Raw genomic sequence first — 17,573 nt, 5'->3', positions numbered from 1 at the left:
AAACACAGGGCCTGCAGCAGTGAGGGGGGACCACACATCACCCTTCTCTTTACCTCGGACCCACCAGTGTGCTGTAGCTCCAGCCTACACCAGCGCCTCCACTTTCCCCTGATCTTCCAGCCCTGTTAGCCCTCCGGCTCGTTAGTGCCGGCCAAGTCTTAATTCAGACACTGGCCCAAGTCGTCCAGTTCCTCCTGTGCTCAGCTCAGCATTGGGGGCCGGGGCTCTACTTATGCAGGGACTTGCCGGAGGAGAAAAGGCAAAGGATCCATCCCCACAGCAAGGCCGGTTGGGGATGCAGAGGACAACAGGAGTAGGGAAAAGATCGGGGATGGGTGAGGGGCAGAGGGGGACAGCAGCAAGTCCACCACTGACACGGGTCTGGGTGCTGAAGAAGCCGCTGCACAGACGTGGCCCCAGGCAGGGGCTGGTTCCCAGCTGCTGCTGCGAGCTCCAGGGAGCAGAGATGCCAGGAGACCCACACAGGCTGGAAGAGCGGGGGGCTTGTTCAGCGCTCCGCCAGCAGCCGCTCTCCCCACTGGCAGCAGTGCCACGGGGCCACGCCGCCCCAGGCAAATGGTCAAGTCTGCCACGTTGTGGTCCCTTCTCCCTCCCCAGCCAGAAGCCCCCCCGCGTGCCCAGCAAGTCGCCAGGCTGGCTCCTCAGCAGCCCCAAGCAACGGTGGCACAGCCAGGTCTCTGCAAAGGGTTCTTTATTGCACCGTGAGCTCGGCCGTGCCGCGGCTCCACACATTACACCAGACTGCAGAACCAGCAGTCGGCAACTGTACAAGATGGCAGAGTCAGCCCGGCTGGAGGAGGGCAGCAGGGACGTCACCCGGGGGAGGGGGCAGAGGCCCTCGTGCCCCTGGAAATTTAAATAGATGCAAATCCTAGTGCTAGCAGGCATTGACCTATGTACACCTCTGAGAATGAAATGAGCCCAGCCCGGGGCCCCGCACCCAGGCCTGCTGGCTGAGCGCAGGGGCAGAGGGTGAACGGTGCGGGGAAGGTAACGCGGGGCAGGCTCAGGCGCCCCAGGGCGGAGCCAGGAGAGTGCAGGTCCCCGCCCGCGGAAGGCTCGGAGGACACTGGGTTTCTGGGAACGGCCCGGCAGGGGGCCTGGGCCCAGGGCCAGCAGCAGCAGACACACCAGGCGGACACGGGGCTGTAGCAGCAGAGGGGTAGAGGCAGCCTCTTCCCAAGAGTAGCAGGGCCCCCACCACAGCCCCAGCCCAGCAGCAGCTCCTCCCCCGGAGCCCTGGCCACGGAGCGAAGCCAAGGCAGGCAAGCTGGGGGGGGGGGGGGGGGGGGAGGAGAAGGGGATGCACGCAGCTGGGCCCCGCTACAGCACGCGCAGCCCCTGCTCAGCCCACTCTGGCCCCACAGGGAAGTGGGGGCAGCCAGCCCAGGGCAGGGTGACGTGCTCCAGCAAGCAGCTGGCTGAGCTGGAGGAGGCCGGTACAGGCCCATCACCCCCTGCCCAGGGCCACAGGCAGAAGCGACTCCCGGGGAGGTACGAAGAGAAAAGCTGCTGTTCACTCTGAGCACTGCGAGCGAGGCAGCCAGCCCGGCCTGCCCCGGGGCCAGGCTCGTGTGGCAGCAGCGCAGGCCCGAGGCAGGTAAGAGCAGGGCTGCTGGCCAGGCCCCGTGGAGGAGCCCTCCTGTGGCCGTGCTGCTCTGCACCCAGCCTTGGCCACGGAACACGCCCCAGGGGCCCTGCCCCAGCCACCAGCCGGCGAAACTCCAACGGGCGGGACAGTCCCTGGCCGCAGCCGGGCAGGGCGTGGGGACTTGGCCGGGGCGGCTACACGCCAGCAGCACCAGCCTGGGCTCACCCTTCCCCAGCGCCCAAGCACCGGCTTCCAGTTCCAGGGGGCCCAGTGGCTGGACGCCAGCAGCACCGAGGGCCGCCCCACAGCAAGGCGGCGGGGTCCACCACGCTCCCGGCTGGGCTCAGAGCCGGTGGCTCAGGCTGGCCCCCTTGGCTGGGTGAGTCACAGACCAGAAGTTGCGCCTGTTCTGCAGTTTCTGGAAGGCGTTGAAGTGTCTCCGCCGCTCCCGCTTGAACTTTTTACTCTTCTTCGCCTGACGGAGCAGAGCCGACGTGAACGCAGAGGGAAGCACACCCCTCCCCCCAGGGTAGCGCACCAGGATGGCAGGGAACAGCTCCCCCAACCAAGCCCCATGGGCCCCTCCCTCAAGACTGGGCCCCCCCGGCACCCTAGTGCTGGAACCAAGGTTCCCTCATTTTTTCCATGCCCGTGTGGAATACATTTTGCGCATCCAGGCATGTGCGGCTGTGCACCACCAGCACAGACATGCTGCCAGCTGTGGGCGCTCCACCAAGCAGCTGGGTGGCATCGGACTTTCCCCACAGGAGGCCGTGGCCAGAGGCAGCCCCTCACCTTGCCACTGTCGAAGTCCTCGTCCCAGTCGTCGGTGACTCTGGCGCGCTGGGCCCAGCCCGCGTCCCGAATGGCGTCCCGGCTCACGGCCGAGATCTCGCCCTCCCACGTGAGCACTGCAAGGCAGGGACCTGTCAGCACCGCGGCGCAGCCCCCCACCAGCTGGCAATGCCAGGCAGCGGGGGGCAGGGAGACGAGCCGCTCCCCCGCACCCGGGGCCGGGGGCAGCCACAGGGACGGCAGCATCACCTTGCTTCCCATACGCTTTATCCAAGGAATTCCTGAGCAGCTCGTGGACCACGCCCGCCTCCTCCTGGCCCTGTCTGAAGCCGGCTCCAAGCGGGCGGTCCCAGCTGCACGTGGCCACTGTGGAGAGCAGGCAGGGCTGAGCACGTGCACGCGGCTCGCCTCAGGAGCCACGCTGGGCGGCCCGGGCACGCAGGCAGAGCCGGGCCCCGGCCCCAGCACCCTGGACAGCCCTGGGGGGCCGCAAGGCCACGCCCCCACTGACAGGCACAGGGCGCAGCCAATGAGAGCCCTGGCCGCCGAGCGATTGTTCCGGGGCAGAGGGAGACCAGCGATACAGCCAGCACGGGGCCCTCCCACCCACACCGGCACTGGCCAGTCCACGCCCAGCATGGTGCGGCTGCAGTACCTGGCGCGCTGGCTCTGGGGGGGAGCCCGTTCACAGCTGCCTGCTCAGGGCCGGGGTGGGCGGCCGGGCTGCTGGAGCCCTCCCTCTGCTTGCTCTTCCGATGCTCGCTCGGGCTGCTGGCCGCCTGCACAGTTTGCTGCACCTTCGCCCTGCGGAGCTCTGCCGCCTCGGTCACTGCCTCGCCCTGCCCGGAGCCACTGCGGGGAACGGGCCAGGGTGAGGGGGCGGCACACGCAGCCTCGGCTCATGCCCAGCGGCTCTGGCGTGGCCTGCAACGGAGCCATAGCCACCCGCTCCGGAGGGTCCCGGGCCCCGTGTGCCAGGCAGACAGGACAGCAAGGGCTCAGGCCCACGCCCTGCCAGGCCCACAACCGGGTAGAGCCGGGGCAACCCCCCAGCCTGGCCAGTGGAGAACCGAGGGACACGGCCGGCACCGGGCCCTCCCTCCCCCGCAGCCCCAGAACCGAGGGACACGGCCGGCACCGGGCCCTCCCTCCCCCGCAGCCCCGCCGGCAGAGAACCGAGGGACACGGCCGGCACCGGGCCCTCCCTCCCCCCCAGCCCCGCCGGCAGAGAACCGAGGGACACGGCCGGCACCGGGCCCTCCCTCCCCCGCAGCCCCAGAACCGAGGGACACGGCCGGCACCGGGCCCTCCCTCCCCCGCAGCCCCGCCGGCAGAGAACCGAGGGACACGGCCGGCACCGGGCCCTCCCTCCCCCGCAGCCCCGCCGGCAGAGAACCGAGGGACACGGCCGGCACCGGGCCCTCCCTCCCCCGCAGCCCGCACCTCTTCTGCGCCCTCACCTGCCCCGGGGAGATGTGCCAGGGCCACGCTCTTCCTCCAGCTGCCGTGCTCTCTTCCTCCTCCTCTTGCGGGGGGTGAGGAGCCTGGCACCCAGGAGGCTGCTGGAGCCTGCAAGTCGGGGCCGCCGCTCCCAGTCCAGGTGCCCACGGCTCAGCCTCTCTCTCTTCCCGCTGCCCGACGGCGCGGTTGCAGCCTCCTCGCGCCCTCCCTCCTCCGGGTACCGCCTCTTCCGGGGGGGGCTGGCCAGCCCTGCCGGGCCCGGGCTGCAGGCCGCTGTCTCCGCCCCCAGAGGTTGCTTTCGGTGTCTCTTTTTGGAGGTGCTGGAACGGGGCAGGGCCTGGCTGGCCCCCGTCTCCCTGCCCGGGCGGGAAGGCTGGGCGGGAAGGCTGCTGGGGCCGCAGGCAGGCTTCGGAGGAAATGGGGATTTGGGAGCAGATGAGAGCGTCCTGGGGGAGGGAGAGAGGTGCTAACATGGTCGGGGGGGGGATCTGTCCATCGAGGGGCAGCCCCACCCCCAGCCAGGAAGGGGCAGCCTCCAGCTGTGAGCAGTGGCAGGGAGGCCCCTGCCTTGGCAGGGAGAGAGAGGTGTCCTGGCAGACACGTGGGGGCCCCCAGGCAGCCCTCACCGACAGGCAGGTCGAGAGAACACGGGGGGGGGGGGGTCAAGCATTTTGCAGGGCCTCAAGCCCTTGGCACGGCAGGAGAGCTCCAGGGAGGGGGAGCAGGCGCCATGCTGCCCAGCCGTAGCAGTCACCCATTCCTGCCAGGCAAACCCTGCTCCGGAGGCTTAGAGCAGGCGCAGCCCTGCCGGGAGGGGGGTTTCCTGGGTGGGCCCGCAGGCGGCCGGACAGCAGAGCCGCCAGGGCGCCCCCCCGTGGCGGGGAAGGAGGCAGGCGTCACGGAGGGGCCCCGCGGGGGCCGTGGCTCACCTGGCCTTGCCGAGGGGCCGGGCGGAGGCGGTGTGGCCGGCGAAGGCTGGGCGGGGTGGCGCGTGGCGGTCACTTCCGCTCGCCCTCCGCGGGGTGCTGCCCTGCAGTTATCGACATAAATAAAAACTTGGTGGTCTAGAGAGGGTTCCAGGCGCCAAGAGGGGAAGACGAACAGGGGAGCCCAGAGCCGGGCAGGGGCGGACAGACAGGGAGGGTGGGGATGGAGAGAAGAACCAGAGAAGCGGTCTCAGTTAGCAGCACACAGGAAGCCAGGAAGAAAGGAAATTTAAGCCCAAACGCTAAGGAGGCTGCGGGCCGAGCCGGGCCCTGCGGCCCACGTGGCCGGCTGCGGCATCCTCCCACGGCCAGTCTCCAGGGACCACGGCCCCACGCAAGCCCTGCGCCCTTTGGGTCCTTGCCCAGGGCGAGAGCCCGTCACTGGCGGCCCCGAGAGCAGACGTGCCAGTGACACTGCTCTTCAGACTGGCCGACGAGCCAGGAACCCAACAGCCCCCCCGTGGCCGGCTGCACCCCGGGGCCCAGAGCTGCCCGCAGGTGGGGCTCTCCAGGGCCCAGCCCCAGACCCACCTTCTTGGCCGAGAGGGCCAGCTTCTTGGCAGGCGGGGGCGACGTGGCGCTGCCCAGATCCACGCCGGCACCAGCCAGCAGCAGGGACTTGAGTCGCGCCCCCTGGGGGTCCGTGGCCTCCGGCTCGGGGGAGGCGTCGACACCGTTGGCCAGGTGCGCGGGGCTGGAGGAGCTGCTGCTGCAGGAGCCCTTCCGCGGCGGCACCGGGCTCGGCACGGCAGGCTGCTCGTTCTCCCAGCTCTGCTTGGGGAGCGCCGCGGCGGCCCTGCTCACTTCACCGCCAGCGCAGGGGCCCTGGGACGCAGCGAGCGGCTTCTTCGGGCCCCCGGCCAGCTCGTCCAGGCGCGTCGCCGCCACGTGCGGGGCTCTGGCAGCCGGCCTGGGCGAGGGGAATCCGGCCCCCGGCCTGGCCTGAGCGACCCCGTTCTGCAGCCTGGGCCCCGCTCCGAACACAGCCCGGGCCACAGGGATCCCGGCCTCCTCCGCGCCCGGCAGCTTCTTCCCCAGCACCCCGTCTGGTCTCTAGGCGAAGCCAAGCAGAGGGGCACGTCAGTGGGGGGCAGGGAGCCACGAGCCACGCCCTGCTCCGGAGCCCCCGAGACACGCCAGAACCCCCGGACTCCTACCTTGCCAGCCAGTGGCGAGGAGAGCAGCCCATTGGCGACTGGTTTCTTGGTCTGGTCGGAGACGACAGCGGCTCGGCCGGGCAGGGCCTTGGCCACAGGCCCCTCGGGGCTCTTCCTAGAGCTCGGGAGCCTGGCACGGGCAGAGAAGCAGGTGACGGCCGAGCTGGGGCTCGAGACCAGGGACTCGGGGCAGGGCCCCCCGCCCAGACCCACAGCCGGAGCCTCCACCATAGCCAAGGCCCGAGGGAGCTGGGGGGACCGGCCAGCCGAGCCAGAGCTGCTGACCCAGCCCCGCCGGCAACTCGCACCTCAAGTAGAACAACACGTAGGCCTGCTGGTTCAGGACGACCTTGATGTTGCTGGAGTGGACCAGGGAGTCGTTCATCTGGTACCACTGCCCGTTGCTGGCCTGGGGGAGGGGAGAGCAGCAGATGGAGCGAAGACCCAAGCCAGGATCCCTCCTCGGCTCTGCCCAGCAGCACAGCCCCTCAGAGCCCTCTGCCCAGCACGGGGCCGACAGGCTCTGGGGGTGCCCCCATGGGGCACTGCCCCTCACCTTGACGTAGCAGTAGTAGTGCCCGGCGTGGCAGCTGTACCCCGAGTGCACCAGCACCGCGTACAAGCCGTACATCACTGGGTCACCGCTGCTCTGAGACATGTAGGGCCGGATGTTCAGGAACTCGGGGTACCCCACGTCCTGCAAGGAGAGACCCGCATCAGGGAGCCGGGCCCGGGCGGCTGCGCTCCGGCTGAAGGCACCACGCCACCTGGGGGTCCCCTTGGCGGGAGGGTGCACCAAGAGGCCAGGGGAACCCGGGGCGGAGTTGTGGCTCGGAGGCTGGGCCCCAGGCCCGCGCCGGCCCCGTGGCGCAGGGCGGCCGAGCGGCACCCACCTTGGTGATTTTACCTCCGCTGAAGTTGGCGAAGCGCTTGAGGGACAGCGTGAGGACGTTGGAGGCGCGGTGGATAGTGAAGCGCTTGGAGGCTGGCACCTTCCTCTTGCACCTGCACAGGAGAGAGGGGCAAGCTCGCCCCGTTCATGCCGCCAACACCGGCGCCTTCTGGCGGGCAGCTCGCTGGCACGGCAGGGCGGGGCCAGGCCGGGACTCCCCAGGCACATGGGAGGCGCCCGAGGCTCTGCACAGCCAGGCTGGCGGGAGGGCGCCCCACCGGCAGCAGCACGGCGAGGAGCGGGGCGGGCCCCCCCCGTGGGAGAGGACTCACTTGGCGCACATGTAGGCGTTGTCCCCGCTCAGCACGTCCGCCCGCACAAACAGCTCCAGCGCTCGCACTATGTTGGCGGCTTGCTGCAAGGACGGGGTGCAAGTCAGAGGGCAGAGTCTGTGCACCTGGGGCACCAGGCTGGCACCAACACTGGCACCGGGTGCCCAGCTCTGTGGGCTGGCTGCCCCCAGCGTGCACAGGCGGCACCACGCCCCCGGGAGGCCCTGGCTCACCCCCGGGAGGAGGCTGGCAGGGTCCCCGTGGGACGGGGCTCAGCATGTCCAGCGTCCCCTGCCCGGCCCGCGATGGCAGGCAGCCTGCACAGCTCCGGGGGAGCCACACCCTGCACCGGCTCTCCATGCTGGGCCGACTCAGCCCCCCGCCTCCCCCCCGCCGGCCAGTACCCGGATCTCCAGAGCCATGTCCAGGTAGGGGTCGTAGGTGTCTGACACGCTCTTGCACACCGAGCACTTCACTGCAAGGGAAAGAGCCGTGACCTCGGCGCCCGGTGGGCAGAGCCGTGACCCCCGCGTGCCCAGTGTCCCCCCGCCCCGGGCTCTTTGCTGAGTCCTGCCACCCACCCAGCGGCAGGAAGCAGCAGGGTCTGTGCAGGGGGAAGCCAGGCAGTGCCACGGAGGAGCCCGCAGAGCCCAGCAGCTGGGGGGATGGACGTGGACCCGGGACGGGCCCCAGGGGAGGATGCAGGTGCCCCCGAGCTGCACTCACCACGGGACCGCAGGTAACCGCCGAAGATCTGATGGACCAGGGTTGTCGCCTGCGTCTGACGATCCAACCTAGGAGACCAGCAGGCGGCGTCGCACCGTCCCTGCCTCACGGCCCCGGGATGGGGGCCTGGCCGCCCACCCGGCTCAGACCCCTCAACGCAGCAAGGGGCTGGGGAATCCCACGCCCGCAGGGCGCCCCAAGTCACCCAGCTGGAGCGCGAGCCAGAGCCCTGCACCCTCCGCCCACATCCCAGGAGCCTGCAGACGCACGTGTGCCGCCAGCCGGGGAGACGGGCCCGGAACAACGGTGGGGTGGGCACCCCCGGCCCAGAGCCCCACACACTGCGGAGCTGCCCAGCTCCCCGGCGCAAGTGGGCCCTGGCACGGGAGGGGCTGCAGGGCAGGAACAGCAGCGCCCTTCTCCCCAGCAGCACCCTACCTGCCTGGCCCCGGACAGGGACTGGGCAGCCGCCATCTGCCTACGGGAGCAGCCCACTCACTCAGGCCAGGGGCAAGCGTGGGGCTCCGCAGGGAGCAGCAGCACGGCCAGGCAGGGTCAGACCAAAGGCCCATCTCACCCGGCATCCTGGCTGTCGCCAGCCGCCAGGTGCCCCAGAAGGAGGAAACAGACCAGCGATCCCTCCCCTGTCGCCCAATCCCAGCCCAGCAGAGGCTAGAGACCCCAGTCCCGCCCCGCCCCGCCCCGCCCGGCTAGCAGCCATAGACGGACCTGTCCTCATGAACAGATCGAGTTTTTTTGAACCCTGTTAAAGTCCTGGTCTTCACACCACCCTCTGGCAATGAGTTCCACAGGTTAACCGTGCATGAAGAAAAACTCCCTTTAGCTCACTTTAAACCTGCTGCCGTCTAACCGAATTGGGTGACCCCCCGTTCCCGTGTTTAGGAAGGAGTACCTCTCTATTCCCTTTCTGCACCCCAGCCGTGATTTCACAGACTCCAATCTCCCCCCGCCGGCTGCCTCTTCTAGCCAGGACACCCCGAGGCAGCACCTACTTGGTGTAGCCGTTGAGGCAGGCCTTCTGCATGGCATCGACGGTGTAGCGCAGGAACTCGTGTGCATCCTCCTGGCTGCCGAAGCGGAAGTGCCGAGCGATCTCTGCAAGGGGGGGGCGTGTCACCCAGCTGCCCCCGGGAAGGGGCCAGGAAAGGCCCCTCCTTGCTGCTACCTGCAGGCCAGACCACCCGGCTCCGACCGTCCCGGGGCGCCCCAGCCAAGCACCCGCCCAGGGCCAGGCGAGTGACCCACAGTGCCAGTTCGGGGATGTGCTGCTGCAGTGAGCCCCATAAGGAGATGGGGGTAGATCCGGGCTCTGGGCCTCCCCCCATGACCTCTCGGTACATGGAGCAGGGCGGGGGCTCGGGGCCTTACTTTTCAGGTCTCGGATGAAGGACACGGGCTTGATGGCATTGCTGCTGTTGGCAAACGCCTGGATCAGGTGATTCTGCATGACACACATCATGCAAAAGCCTCCATGGTGACCTGCAGCGGCGGGAGGGAGAAAGGGGTCAGGCTGGAGCCAAGCTAATGCAGAACCCACAGGGCCCCCACTGCAGTCAGGCACCGAGCCTCCACGGGCAGCCTGGGGGGGCCAAGATACCACGGGCAGGGGCCACCAGTCCCCGTCCTCACTGCAGTCACCCGAGTGAACAGGATGGGCCCGGGAGCTGCCACCCAGCAAAGTGGCCCAGACCCATGCGAGGCCCCCGCACGTCCAGCAGCACAGCCACGGGCGTGTGGGCTTCCCCAGGGAGCCGCGGCGGAACGTGGGGGGCACCGGAGGCCCATCAGCACCCAATGGACTCGGCTTGCGAGCTGGTCACCCGTCTGTGGGGGCAGAGCCCGAGAGCCAGGCTACCGCTGTGCGGCCACGACCCCTCTGCCCACGCCGCTGCTTCTCGCGGGGCAGAGGCTCATGCTGACAGTGCCCCGCCGGGCAGCGTGGCGCACCCCCTCTGGCACAGGGCCCCATGCCATGGGGCCTGGGGCTCAGTGAGAAGTCAGTAACGGCAGGTGGGTGAGCCTGTATTTTGGTTACTAATTATAGCGTCGTCTTCTGGGGAAATCAAGACATTGAGAAGAAAAAACCCGAGTCCAAACCTGTGTCTACCAGGTTACCTAGTGGATTAAGAGTCAGGATATTTGAAGGGTGCCACCATGTTCTCAGGCCCCTGCGGGCTCCGTGGCTGAAAGTTCGGAAAAGCCTGCTCGAGCCCCAGTGTCCCATCCGACCGGCCCCCTCCTGCCCAGGAGCCTGGGCCAGGCAGCTGCCCGCCGAGACGGGAACCGTTTGACGCAGTGCTCTCGCGAGCCCCGGCAGACGGCACGGCACGGGCTCCCCTCCTCCCCCAGACCGCCAGGCAGCGCCGAGAACGGAGCAGGAGGTGCCGGCAGGCCGGTGGGGACAGAAGGGGCTGGCGGAACAGCCCAAGCCAGGGCAGGGGGGCTGATGGGAGGGAAACGAAACGAAGAGGCCCAGGTGGGGTAAGCAGAGCCAGGCGGCCCCACCCGGGTGGGCAGGAGCGCCGACCAAGGGCCCTCTGGCCTGGGGGAATTCACACAGGCCTCCCCCCTCCCCCACTCCCCAGGGATCGCCCAGAATCCCGCCCCCACTCACAGCTGCGGCTGTGCTCCTTGGACAGCAGGTAGTTCGCCAGCGGCGGCGTGTAGGTCAGACACTGCACGGTGGAGTTCAGGAAACAGGTGTTGCCCAGGTTGTGGAGTCCGGCTCCGACCCTGTACACCCGCTCCCACTTCATGGACAGGCGCTCCACGGGGAAGAGAACTTTCTGGGGAGCCGGGACGCCGTCCCCAGAGCCGCCCAACCCGTGCCCACTTCCTGCAAGAGAGGAGTCACTGAGACAGACGGACCAGCCCAGGCACCCGAGTGCCGTAGGCAGGGATGGAAGAACGCAAGTGTTGAAATGGGTAACGGCGACCTGAAGGGTTACACGCCGGCTCCCGAAGAGCCAGCTGCTGCTCTGAGCTGCTGCCTCCGTACCCGGTGGGGAGCCAGATCCCGGTGCACACCAGCTGGCGGGGAGCTGGCTGCCGCCCTGCCCCGCTCACTCTGTGAGTGGCCTGACCCCCACGCTGCAGGAGGGCCCCTCGCCGTGCCACCCGTAGCGCGGACGAGCCCAGCAGGCTGGCACATCCTGGGAAGACGAGCGGCTCCCAGAGAGCCCCCCCCCCCCCCCCCCAGTCCTCTACGCACCCTGCTTCCTGATCTGGGCCTCATCGGAGCTCTTCTGGCGACCGGCACTCTCGGCCCTGGGGTTCAGCAGGACGTACTTGCCCTTCAGGGTCTCCAGCTGGTAGGAGAAGCTCTTGCTCGCCGGCTCAAACTCGATCTTCTGCAGCAGGATCTTCTTGGCAGACGACGCCAGCAGCTTGCCCAGCTCCCCATCCTCAGCAGAGTCCTTCCGGCCTGGCTTGAGCGCCTCCTTCAGCTTGTCCACGATGGGCATGGCGCAGCGGGGGCGGCTCAGCTGGCTACCCGGGGACGCGTCTCTCTGCAGGGGAGAGCAGGAGGAGTCTGGCCAGGCGGGAACTGCCACAGAGCGCCCAGAGCCATGTCAGACACGGGGGGGGGGAGGGTCAGTCTGCAGGAGCCCTGGCCTGCCAGCCCCCCAGAGAGCTCAGCACGCCGGTCAGCGCCGCCCTCCCGCTGCCACGGGGCCAGCGGAGCGTCTCCGCTCTGCCAGCTACGCTGGGACCTGCCCAGAGACAGCCCATGGCTCCGCGAAGCAGGGAGAGCCAGGAAAGGAGTTATGGGTCCCAAGAGCACCAGGCCACGCTCCACACTGCTCCCAGACCCACCAGCAGCTCCCTCTACCCCAGGGCTGGGGACCCTGGTAGGGTCGGGGGCCACACGAGCAAGCAGCAAAAAGAAACACCCCTCACAGACACGGCCCCCGGCTGAGGAGCAGAAATAGGGGCGCGAGCAACTGGCTGGCTAGCAAATGCCAACTCCACCCGTCACTTCCCCCCCTTTGCTGCCTCCATCAGAGAGAGGCAGCAAGCGGGGGGGGGGGGGGGGGGGGGCAGAGGCAGGAGTCAGTGCTGGGGATGGGGGGCAGCTGAAAAGCCGGTCCCCCCTGCACTGCCTCTGGGGGGGCAGAGGGGAAACAGCGCGAGGGGGGACTGAAGCAGCCCCTGCTCCCCCCACGTGGCGCTGGCTAGATTTCTGAATCAAGCACTGCAGTGGGAACTAGGGGTGTCGGACACTAGTCGACTCCTTGCTTCCCCCCCTCGTTGCCTCTAGGACAGACAGCGGGGGGGGGGGGGGGGCAGGAACCAGTGCTGGGGGAAGCTGGCTTAAAAACCAGTTCTCCCCAGAACTGTCTCCAGGGCTCCACCTGCCCCCCACTGCTTCTATAAGGGCAGGGGGGATGGGGAGGCTGCTGCTAAGCACCCCCTGTCTGCAGGGGTCCCAGTGGGGAGCAGCCCCCGCTACAGACAGGCTCAGTCCCGCTGCAGCGGCTCCACGGCCCATGGGGCTAGCTAGGTAACGGCAACGGAGCATCCTTAAGCAGAAAGGCCCCTCGCGCCCCAGGGCCCTGGGGCCAGGCGACTCGCTGTCTGTGCGTCAGCCCCATGGGGGGCGGCTGGGCCTGGAGCTCCAACACGGGCTCCCCAGTGCCGTGGGGAGGAACCCCCATCTGGGGGGGCTGACCCCCCGGGCCTCAGGCTCCCCACCCGGCCCCACCTGGGCAAGAGCCGCAGGGCGCAGCCCCCCCACCCCCGGCCGGACACAGGCAGCGGAGCGAGCTCCTGGGCGGCACCGCAGGGCCCCGGCCCCCGGCTCCCCCTGCGGCGCGGGGCTCTCACCTCCAGAGCCGGGGCTCAGCCGGCCCCTGCGGGGGCATCTGCGCTGGCGGGAGCGCCCGGGCCCGGCGCAGCGGGGGAGCCGGGGGGCCACTGCCCTGGCAGGGGGACGCGCTGCTCCCGGCCGGGAGGGGACACGGGCTGTGGCGGAGGCGAGGAGGGTCAGACCAGGCCGGGCGGAGACAGACCCGCCCCCCCCAGCAGGGACCGCCCCTGCGCCCCGCAGCGCACCCGCCCCCCCGCTCGCCCTGCTCCCCCCGCCCCCCAGGCCGCCCGGCCCCCCCCCTCGCCCTGCTCCCCCCGCCCCCCAGGCCGCCCGCCCCCCCCGCTCACCCTGCCCCCCGCTCGCCCTGCTCCCCCCGCCCCCCAGGCCGCCCGGCCCCCCCGCTCGCCCTGCTCCCCCCGCCCCCCCAGACCGCCCGGCCCCCCCCCGCTCCCCCCGCCCCCCCAGACCGCCCGGCCCCCCCCCGCTCGCCCTGCTCCCCCCGCGCCCCAGACCGCCCGGCCCCCCCCCCCCGCTCGCCCTGCTCCCCCCACCCCCCAGGCCGCCCGGCCCCCCCCCCGCTCGCCCTGCTCCCCCCGCCCCCCAGGCCGCCCGCCCCCCCCGCTCACCCTGCCCCCCGCTCGCCCTGCTCCCCCCGCCCCCCAGGCCGCCCGGCCCCCCCGCTCGCCCTGCTCCCCCCGCCCCCCCAGACCGCCCGGCCCCCCCCCGCTCCCCCTGCTCCCCCCGCCCCCCCAGACCGCCCGACCCCCCCCCCGCTCGCCCTGCTCCCCCCGCCCCCCAGACCGCCCGGCCCCCCCCCGCTCGCCCTGCTCCCCCCGCCCCCCCAGCCCCCCCCCGCTCGCCCTGCTCCCCCCGCCCCCCCAGACCGCCCGGCTCCCTCCGCCCCCCCAGACCGCCCGGCCCCCCCCCGCTCGCCCTGCTCCCCCAGACCGCCCGGCCCCCCCCCGCTCGCCATGCTCCCCCCGCCCCCCCAGCCCCCCCCCGCTCGCCATGCTCCCCCCGCCCCCCCTGCCCCCCCAGCCCGCCCCCGCTCGCCCTGCTCCCCCCGCCCCCCCAGACCGCCCGGCCCCCCCCCGCTCGCCCTGCTCCCCCAGACCGCCCGGCCCCCCCCCGCTCGCCATGCCCCCCCCGCCCGGCTCGCGCCCCCCCCCGCTACCTGCTCCGGCTCCGGCCTCTCGCAGCATCCGGGCCTCCGCGGCCGCACACGTGTCTGCGCCTTAAAGGGGAGGAGTCGGCGCCTGCGCGGGACCCGCCACATAACCCCCGCTCCCCGCGCTCACCGCCTCCCCTTTAAGGGGCGGGGTCTGCGCAGGCTCCGCGCCGTGACGCGATGGCGTAACCTCGTCCCGCTGCGCCTTCTGCGCGTGCCACCCACAGCCCCGCCCCCTGGCCGCGTGGCCCCGCCCCCGTGCCGTGGCCGGGAGTTCCGCAGGGCGGCGCGCCCGCCCGGCTGCACGCGGCTGCCTGTAGCGCCCCCTCCTGAGTCCGCCTGGCACGGGAGCTTGCCACAGCCCTGCTCCTCCCTGCCCAATGGCCCGTCTCATGTTTCCCACCCAAGGCGGAATAAATGTTGTTCTGTGCACCAAGGCATGTGCGGATGTGCACCACCAACAGACACACACGCATGGGCACTGTGCTAATTAGCCGGGTGGAATTTAACCTCTCCTGGCCGGAAGCCCAAGTGCTCAGCTTACGGGAACCCCATCTCTCCTGCCCTTCTCTGTCTCTTTGCCGGTTCCATGGCTGGGTAGCTGCAGGCTGTAGCCAAAGCATGGGCGTACCATGGATTTCTACGGGGGCTGTGAGATCTTGTGTCGTTTCTGTCCCTTGCCTGCCGCTTCCCACCACTGTTCGCTGTTCCTGCCGCTGCACGCTGAGTCCTTGTTTTCAGAGCCGTTGTTCTTGAGCGGTGGCCGCGCAGAAGGCGCAGCGGGACGAGGTTACGCCATCGCGTAGACCCATCATTTGGTGCCTATGGCCAGGACCATGTTTCCCAATGCGCTTGACTCTGCATTTATCAGCCCTGAACTTCATTTGCCATTTTGTTTTGTTGCCAGTTGCCCAGGCTCTGCCCAGTCTGCTTTGAACTTAGCTATCCAGAGTAGTTTTGTATCAGCTACAGACTTTGCCACCTCGCCCTTTACCCCCTTTTCTAGACCGTTTCTGAACCTGTGCAACAGCCCTGATCCCAGGACAGGTCTTGTGGGGGCACCACTATTTACCTCTCTAGTTTGAAAACTGACTGGTGCTGCCATCTCCAGTCGTCAGAGAGGGGAGCTGTGTTAGTCTGTGTCCACAAAAACAGGAAGTCCTGGGGCCTGGTCAAGAGTAACATTTACGTGGGCATAAGCTCTCTGGGCAAACACCCATGTGTCCGACAAAGCGGGTTTTTGCCCAGGAAAGCTTATGCCCAAGTAAACCGGTTAGTCTTTATGGTGGCTCTAGACTTTCCATTTTGAGAATTTCTTTGCAACCATGAAGCCTAGAAATGAACTGTTTAAAAAAGGAGGCTGAGATTCCCCTATAATCACGTGAACCCAGGAGCAGGGGCTTTAAGAAATATCATCAGATTCTGTGCGAGTCGGCAACACTGACACTGACTGGTTATTTCTACCCTGCGTTTCCTGTCTTTAACCAGTCACCGATCCAGGAGAGGCACGCCCCTCGTCTCCCACGACAGCTTCCTTTGCTTACAAACCTTTGGCGAGGGACCTTGAGAAAGGCTTTGTGAAAGTCCAACTACTCTGTGTAGGGATAACATATTAAAGTATTAAACATGATTCCCCCAAGTGGAAGTGACTCCTCATAATTTGTTCCCCACAACTAAAAGTCTAAGTAGTATAAGTTTGTTAAGTAGAAGCAGCATAGAAGTGTTTAGATTTATTCTTGTTAAAGTGTTTAGATTTAGTGTTATCAAGCTTGATAAGTGTTTAGATTTATTATTATTATTATTTGTTAAGATTGTTAAATGTTTAGATGTATTACTATGTAGCCAGAAACAGCTCCCCTCTCTGTGTTCCAGGGCTTGAAATTGACATTGCAGGATACATTGTAACAATGCATTGTCAAGCCACTAACTCTGCTCTGGGAGCCAAGCCCTGTAATTGACTAAGGGCATTGTTGTAACTATAGCAGTCACTACTCAGCACTCAGAGAGAGAATGTTTTAAGAAATGCCACCCAGAAACTTGTGACTTTTGGTAACTACAACTCTTGTCTATGTAAAGTTATTATACAAAATACTGTCTGGGAAACATTCATTAGGGAATGTATGTAAGAGAGAGAGTGCTTGGATGATGAATGAATGGTTCTGAGAGGTGCCAGCCTGAGAATGCAGCAACAAAGGGCTGAAGAAGGCGTCAGGTGCCAGTGCAACCAAAAGGTGTCAAGTGGAGAAAACCAAGTACTGGAGATCCACCTGATGAGATCACTGACCAGCACCTGGCAGCCACCCTGGACATCAGCATGATGCAGCAATTCCCATAGACTGGCATAGGAAGAAAGTCCTATAAGAACTGGACTAAAAGACTATGGAGTCAGAGTCCAAGGTTCTGCTGCCAGCCCACCAGGAGCTTCAGATGCGCATCTGATCAGGACTTCGCTCCCCACTCCCATCACTTGTGTACAGAATACCTGGCCAGTATTCGGTCACAAGCAACTTCCAGACTGGTAACTGTAACAAATACGCAGAACCTGGATGAATGGATGAATGAATGTTTATATGTATAATGTGTGTGTGTGTGTGTGTGTGTGTGTGTGTGTGTGTGTGTGTGTGTATGTATAAGGGTTAAGTGGTGATAGGAATAAGTAGTTAAACAACGTTGTTTGCTTCTATCTTTTCTTTATTCTTTATTATTATCTTTACAATAAATGTGGCTTTTTGCCTTATCCCCCTCATAAGATCCTGCTTGCTTTTATTGGTACAACACCTGTGTCCATTGGATCACGCTCGTCCACATCTTGTCCTCGAAGAGCTCTAATGGCTTACACTTTCCCCAAAAGACTCCCTCTCTCTCTCTGTCTCTCTCTCTCTCTCTCTCAGAGTAGTCCATGTGCAGGATGCAGCGCATGGATCTTCTCTTGTTTCAGGCTGTTTGTTCCTGCAGGTTTAGGCCAGTGTCTGGATTTCCAAAGGGGGCCCCACCTCCATTCACCACTGCCCGAGGCTAGGCTGGTACTGCATCCTCCTCCCCCAAACTCCTCTTTTTCCTGCTGCATGGCCTTGGCCGGGAAGAGGAAGCTAAAAATCTCCCAAAGGGTCCACACCTCCATTTGAAGTTCTTTAGGGGTCCACAGATTAAAGTGTTGTAAACTCTGCCAGCATTATTTGACTATTGTTGTCTGACCCGCTCCTCCTGCAACTGTGAATATTGCCGTCAAAACTGGGCGGGGGGAGCTCTCCGAGAAACACGGATATTAGCCACTGAAATGATAAAACTGGCATTGTGCCAAGCCGAAATCCTTGCTCTCAGTAATCATGTTGCAGCACTACTTGCCTGAGGAGCAGCTCAGCAGGACAGCCCCTCGCCATGTTAGGAGCAAGCAAGAGCTGAGCGCGTGGCCAGGGCAGGGTTTTGACATTTGCTGGGGGTTCTCAAGCATGGCCATTATAGCGAGAGCAACACTGGGCCGATCTCTCCAGGGGTCTCGCCCGGAGCTGTGGGTTCCCAAAATTGTACATGAAGAAGGCTGATGCAGCGGAACAACTTCAGCAACAACAAACTTAGCCAGCAAAACTTCTGCACTGAGGGAAGTGGGCGGATA

At 66.5% G+C, this 17,573-nt stretch overlaps 1 protein-coding gene across 3 annotated transcripts; it reads right to left on the bottom strand.

Moving 5' to 3' along the window:
• Nucleotides 1-695: 695 nt before the first annotated feature.
• LOC102445466 (ubiquitin carboxyl-terminal hydrolase 36) lies at nt 696-14,086 on the bottom strand. 3 transcript variants are annotated; one of them, XM_075904155.1, is made up of 20 exons: nt 13,967-14,086; nt 12,810-12,947; nt 11,194-11,491; nt 10,597-10,818; nt 9,351-9,461; nt 8,975-9,077; nt 7,962-8,029; nt 7,640-7,710; nt 7,236-7,318; nt 6,905-7,016; nt 6,568-6,708; nt 6,320-6,420; nt 6,012-6,141; nt 5,386-5,907; nt 4,798-4,898; nt 3,868-4,314; nt 3,063-3,259; nt 2,657-2,773; nt 2,408-2,523; nt 696-2,087 (listed from the first exon to the last, which is right to left on the bottom strand). In XM_075904155.1, exons 3-20 carry the CDS (start codon nt 11,444-11,446, stop codon nt 1,956-1,958), a joined length of 3,027 nt encoding a protein of 1,008 aa, XP_075760270.1. In that variant the 5' UTR covers nt 11,447-11,491; nt 12,810-12,947; nt 13,967-14,086; the 3' UTR covers nt 696-1,955. The 3 variants fall into 3 exon arrangements, 2 of the variants coding, with proteins under 2 accessions (XP_075760270.1, XP_075760271.1); XM_075904156.1 differs by lacking the exons at nt 12,810-12,947; nt 13,967-14,086 and having other exon boundaries at nt 11,271-11,408; XR_012896932.1 differs by lacking the exons at nt 696-2,087; nt 2,408-2,523; nt 2,657-2,773; nt 3,063-3,259; nt 12,810-12,947 and having other exon boundaries at nt 4,177-4,314; nt 4,798-4,932; nt 13,967-13,987.
• Nucleotides 14,087-17,573: the final 3,487 nt, after the last annotated feature.

Source organism: Pelodiscus sinensis, chromosome 20 (assembly GCF_049634645.1).
Source record: "Pelodiscus sinensis isolate JC-2024 chromosome 20, ASM4963464v1, whole genome shotgun sequence".
NCBI classification, from domain to species: Eukaryota; Metazoa; Chordata; order Testudines; family Trionychidae; genus Pelodiscus; species Pelodiscus sinensis.
Note: the sequence above shows the minus strand (reverse complement) of the source record. Positions and strands in the feature narration are given on the sequence as shown.

What these genes read in the sequence shown, in the direction of transcription:
- LOC102445466 (XM_075904155.1), bottom strand. Translation starts at nt 11,446, where the DNA reads ATGCCCATCGTGGACAAGCTGAAGGAGGCGCTCAAGCCAGGCCGGAAG. An exon ending in CGGTTACCTGCGGTCCCGTG is followed by an intron (nt 7,711 to 7,961) that starts GTGAGTGCAGCT and finishes TTTCCCTTGCAG; the next exon opens with TGAAGTGCTCGGTGTGCAAG. An exon ending in AACGCCTACATGTGCGCCAA is followed by an intron (nt 7,017 to 7,235) that starts GTGAGTCCTCTC and finishes TCTCCTGTGCAG; the next exon opens with GTGCAAGAGGAAGGTGCCAG.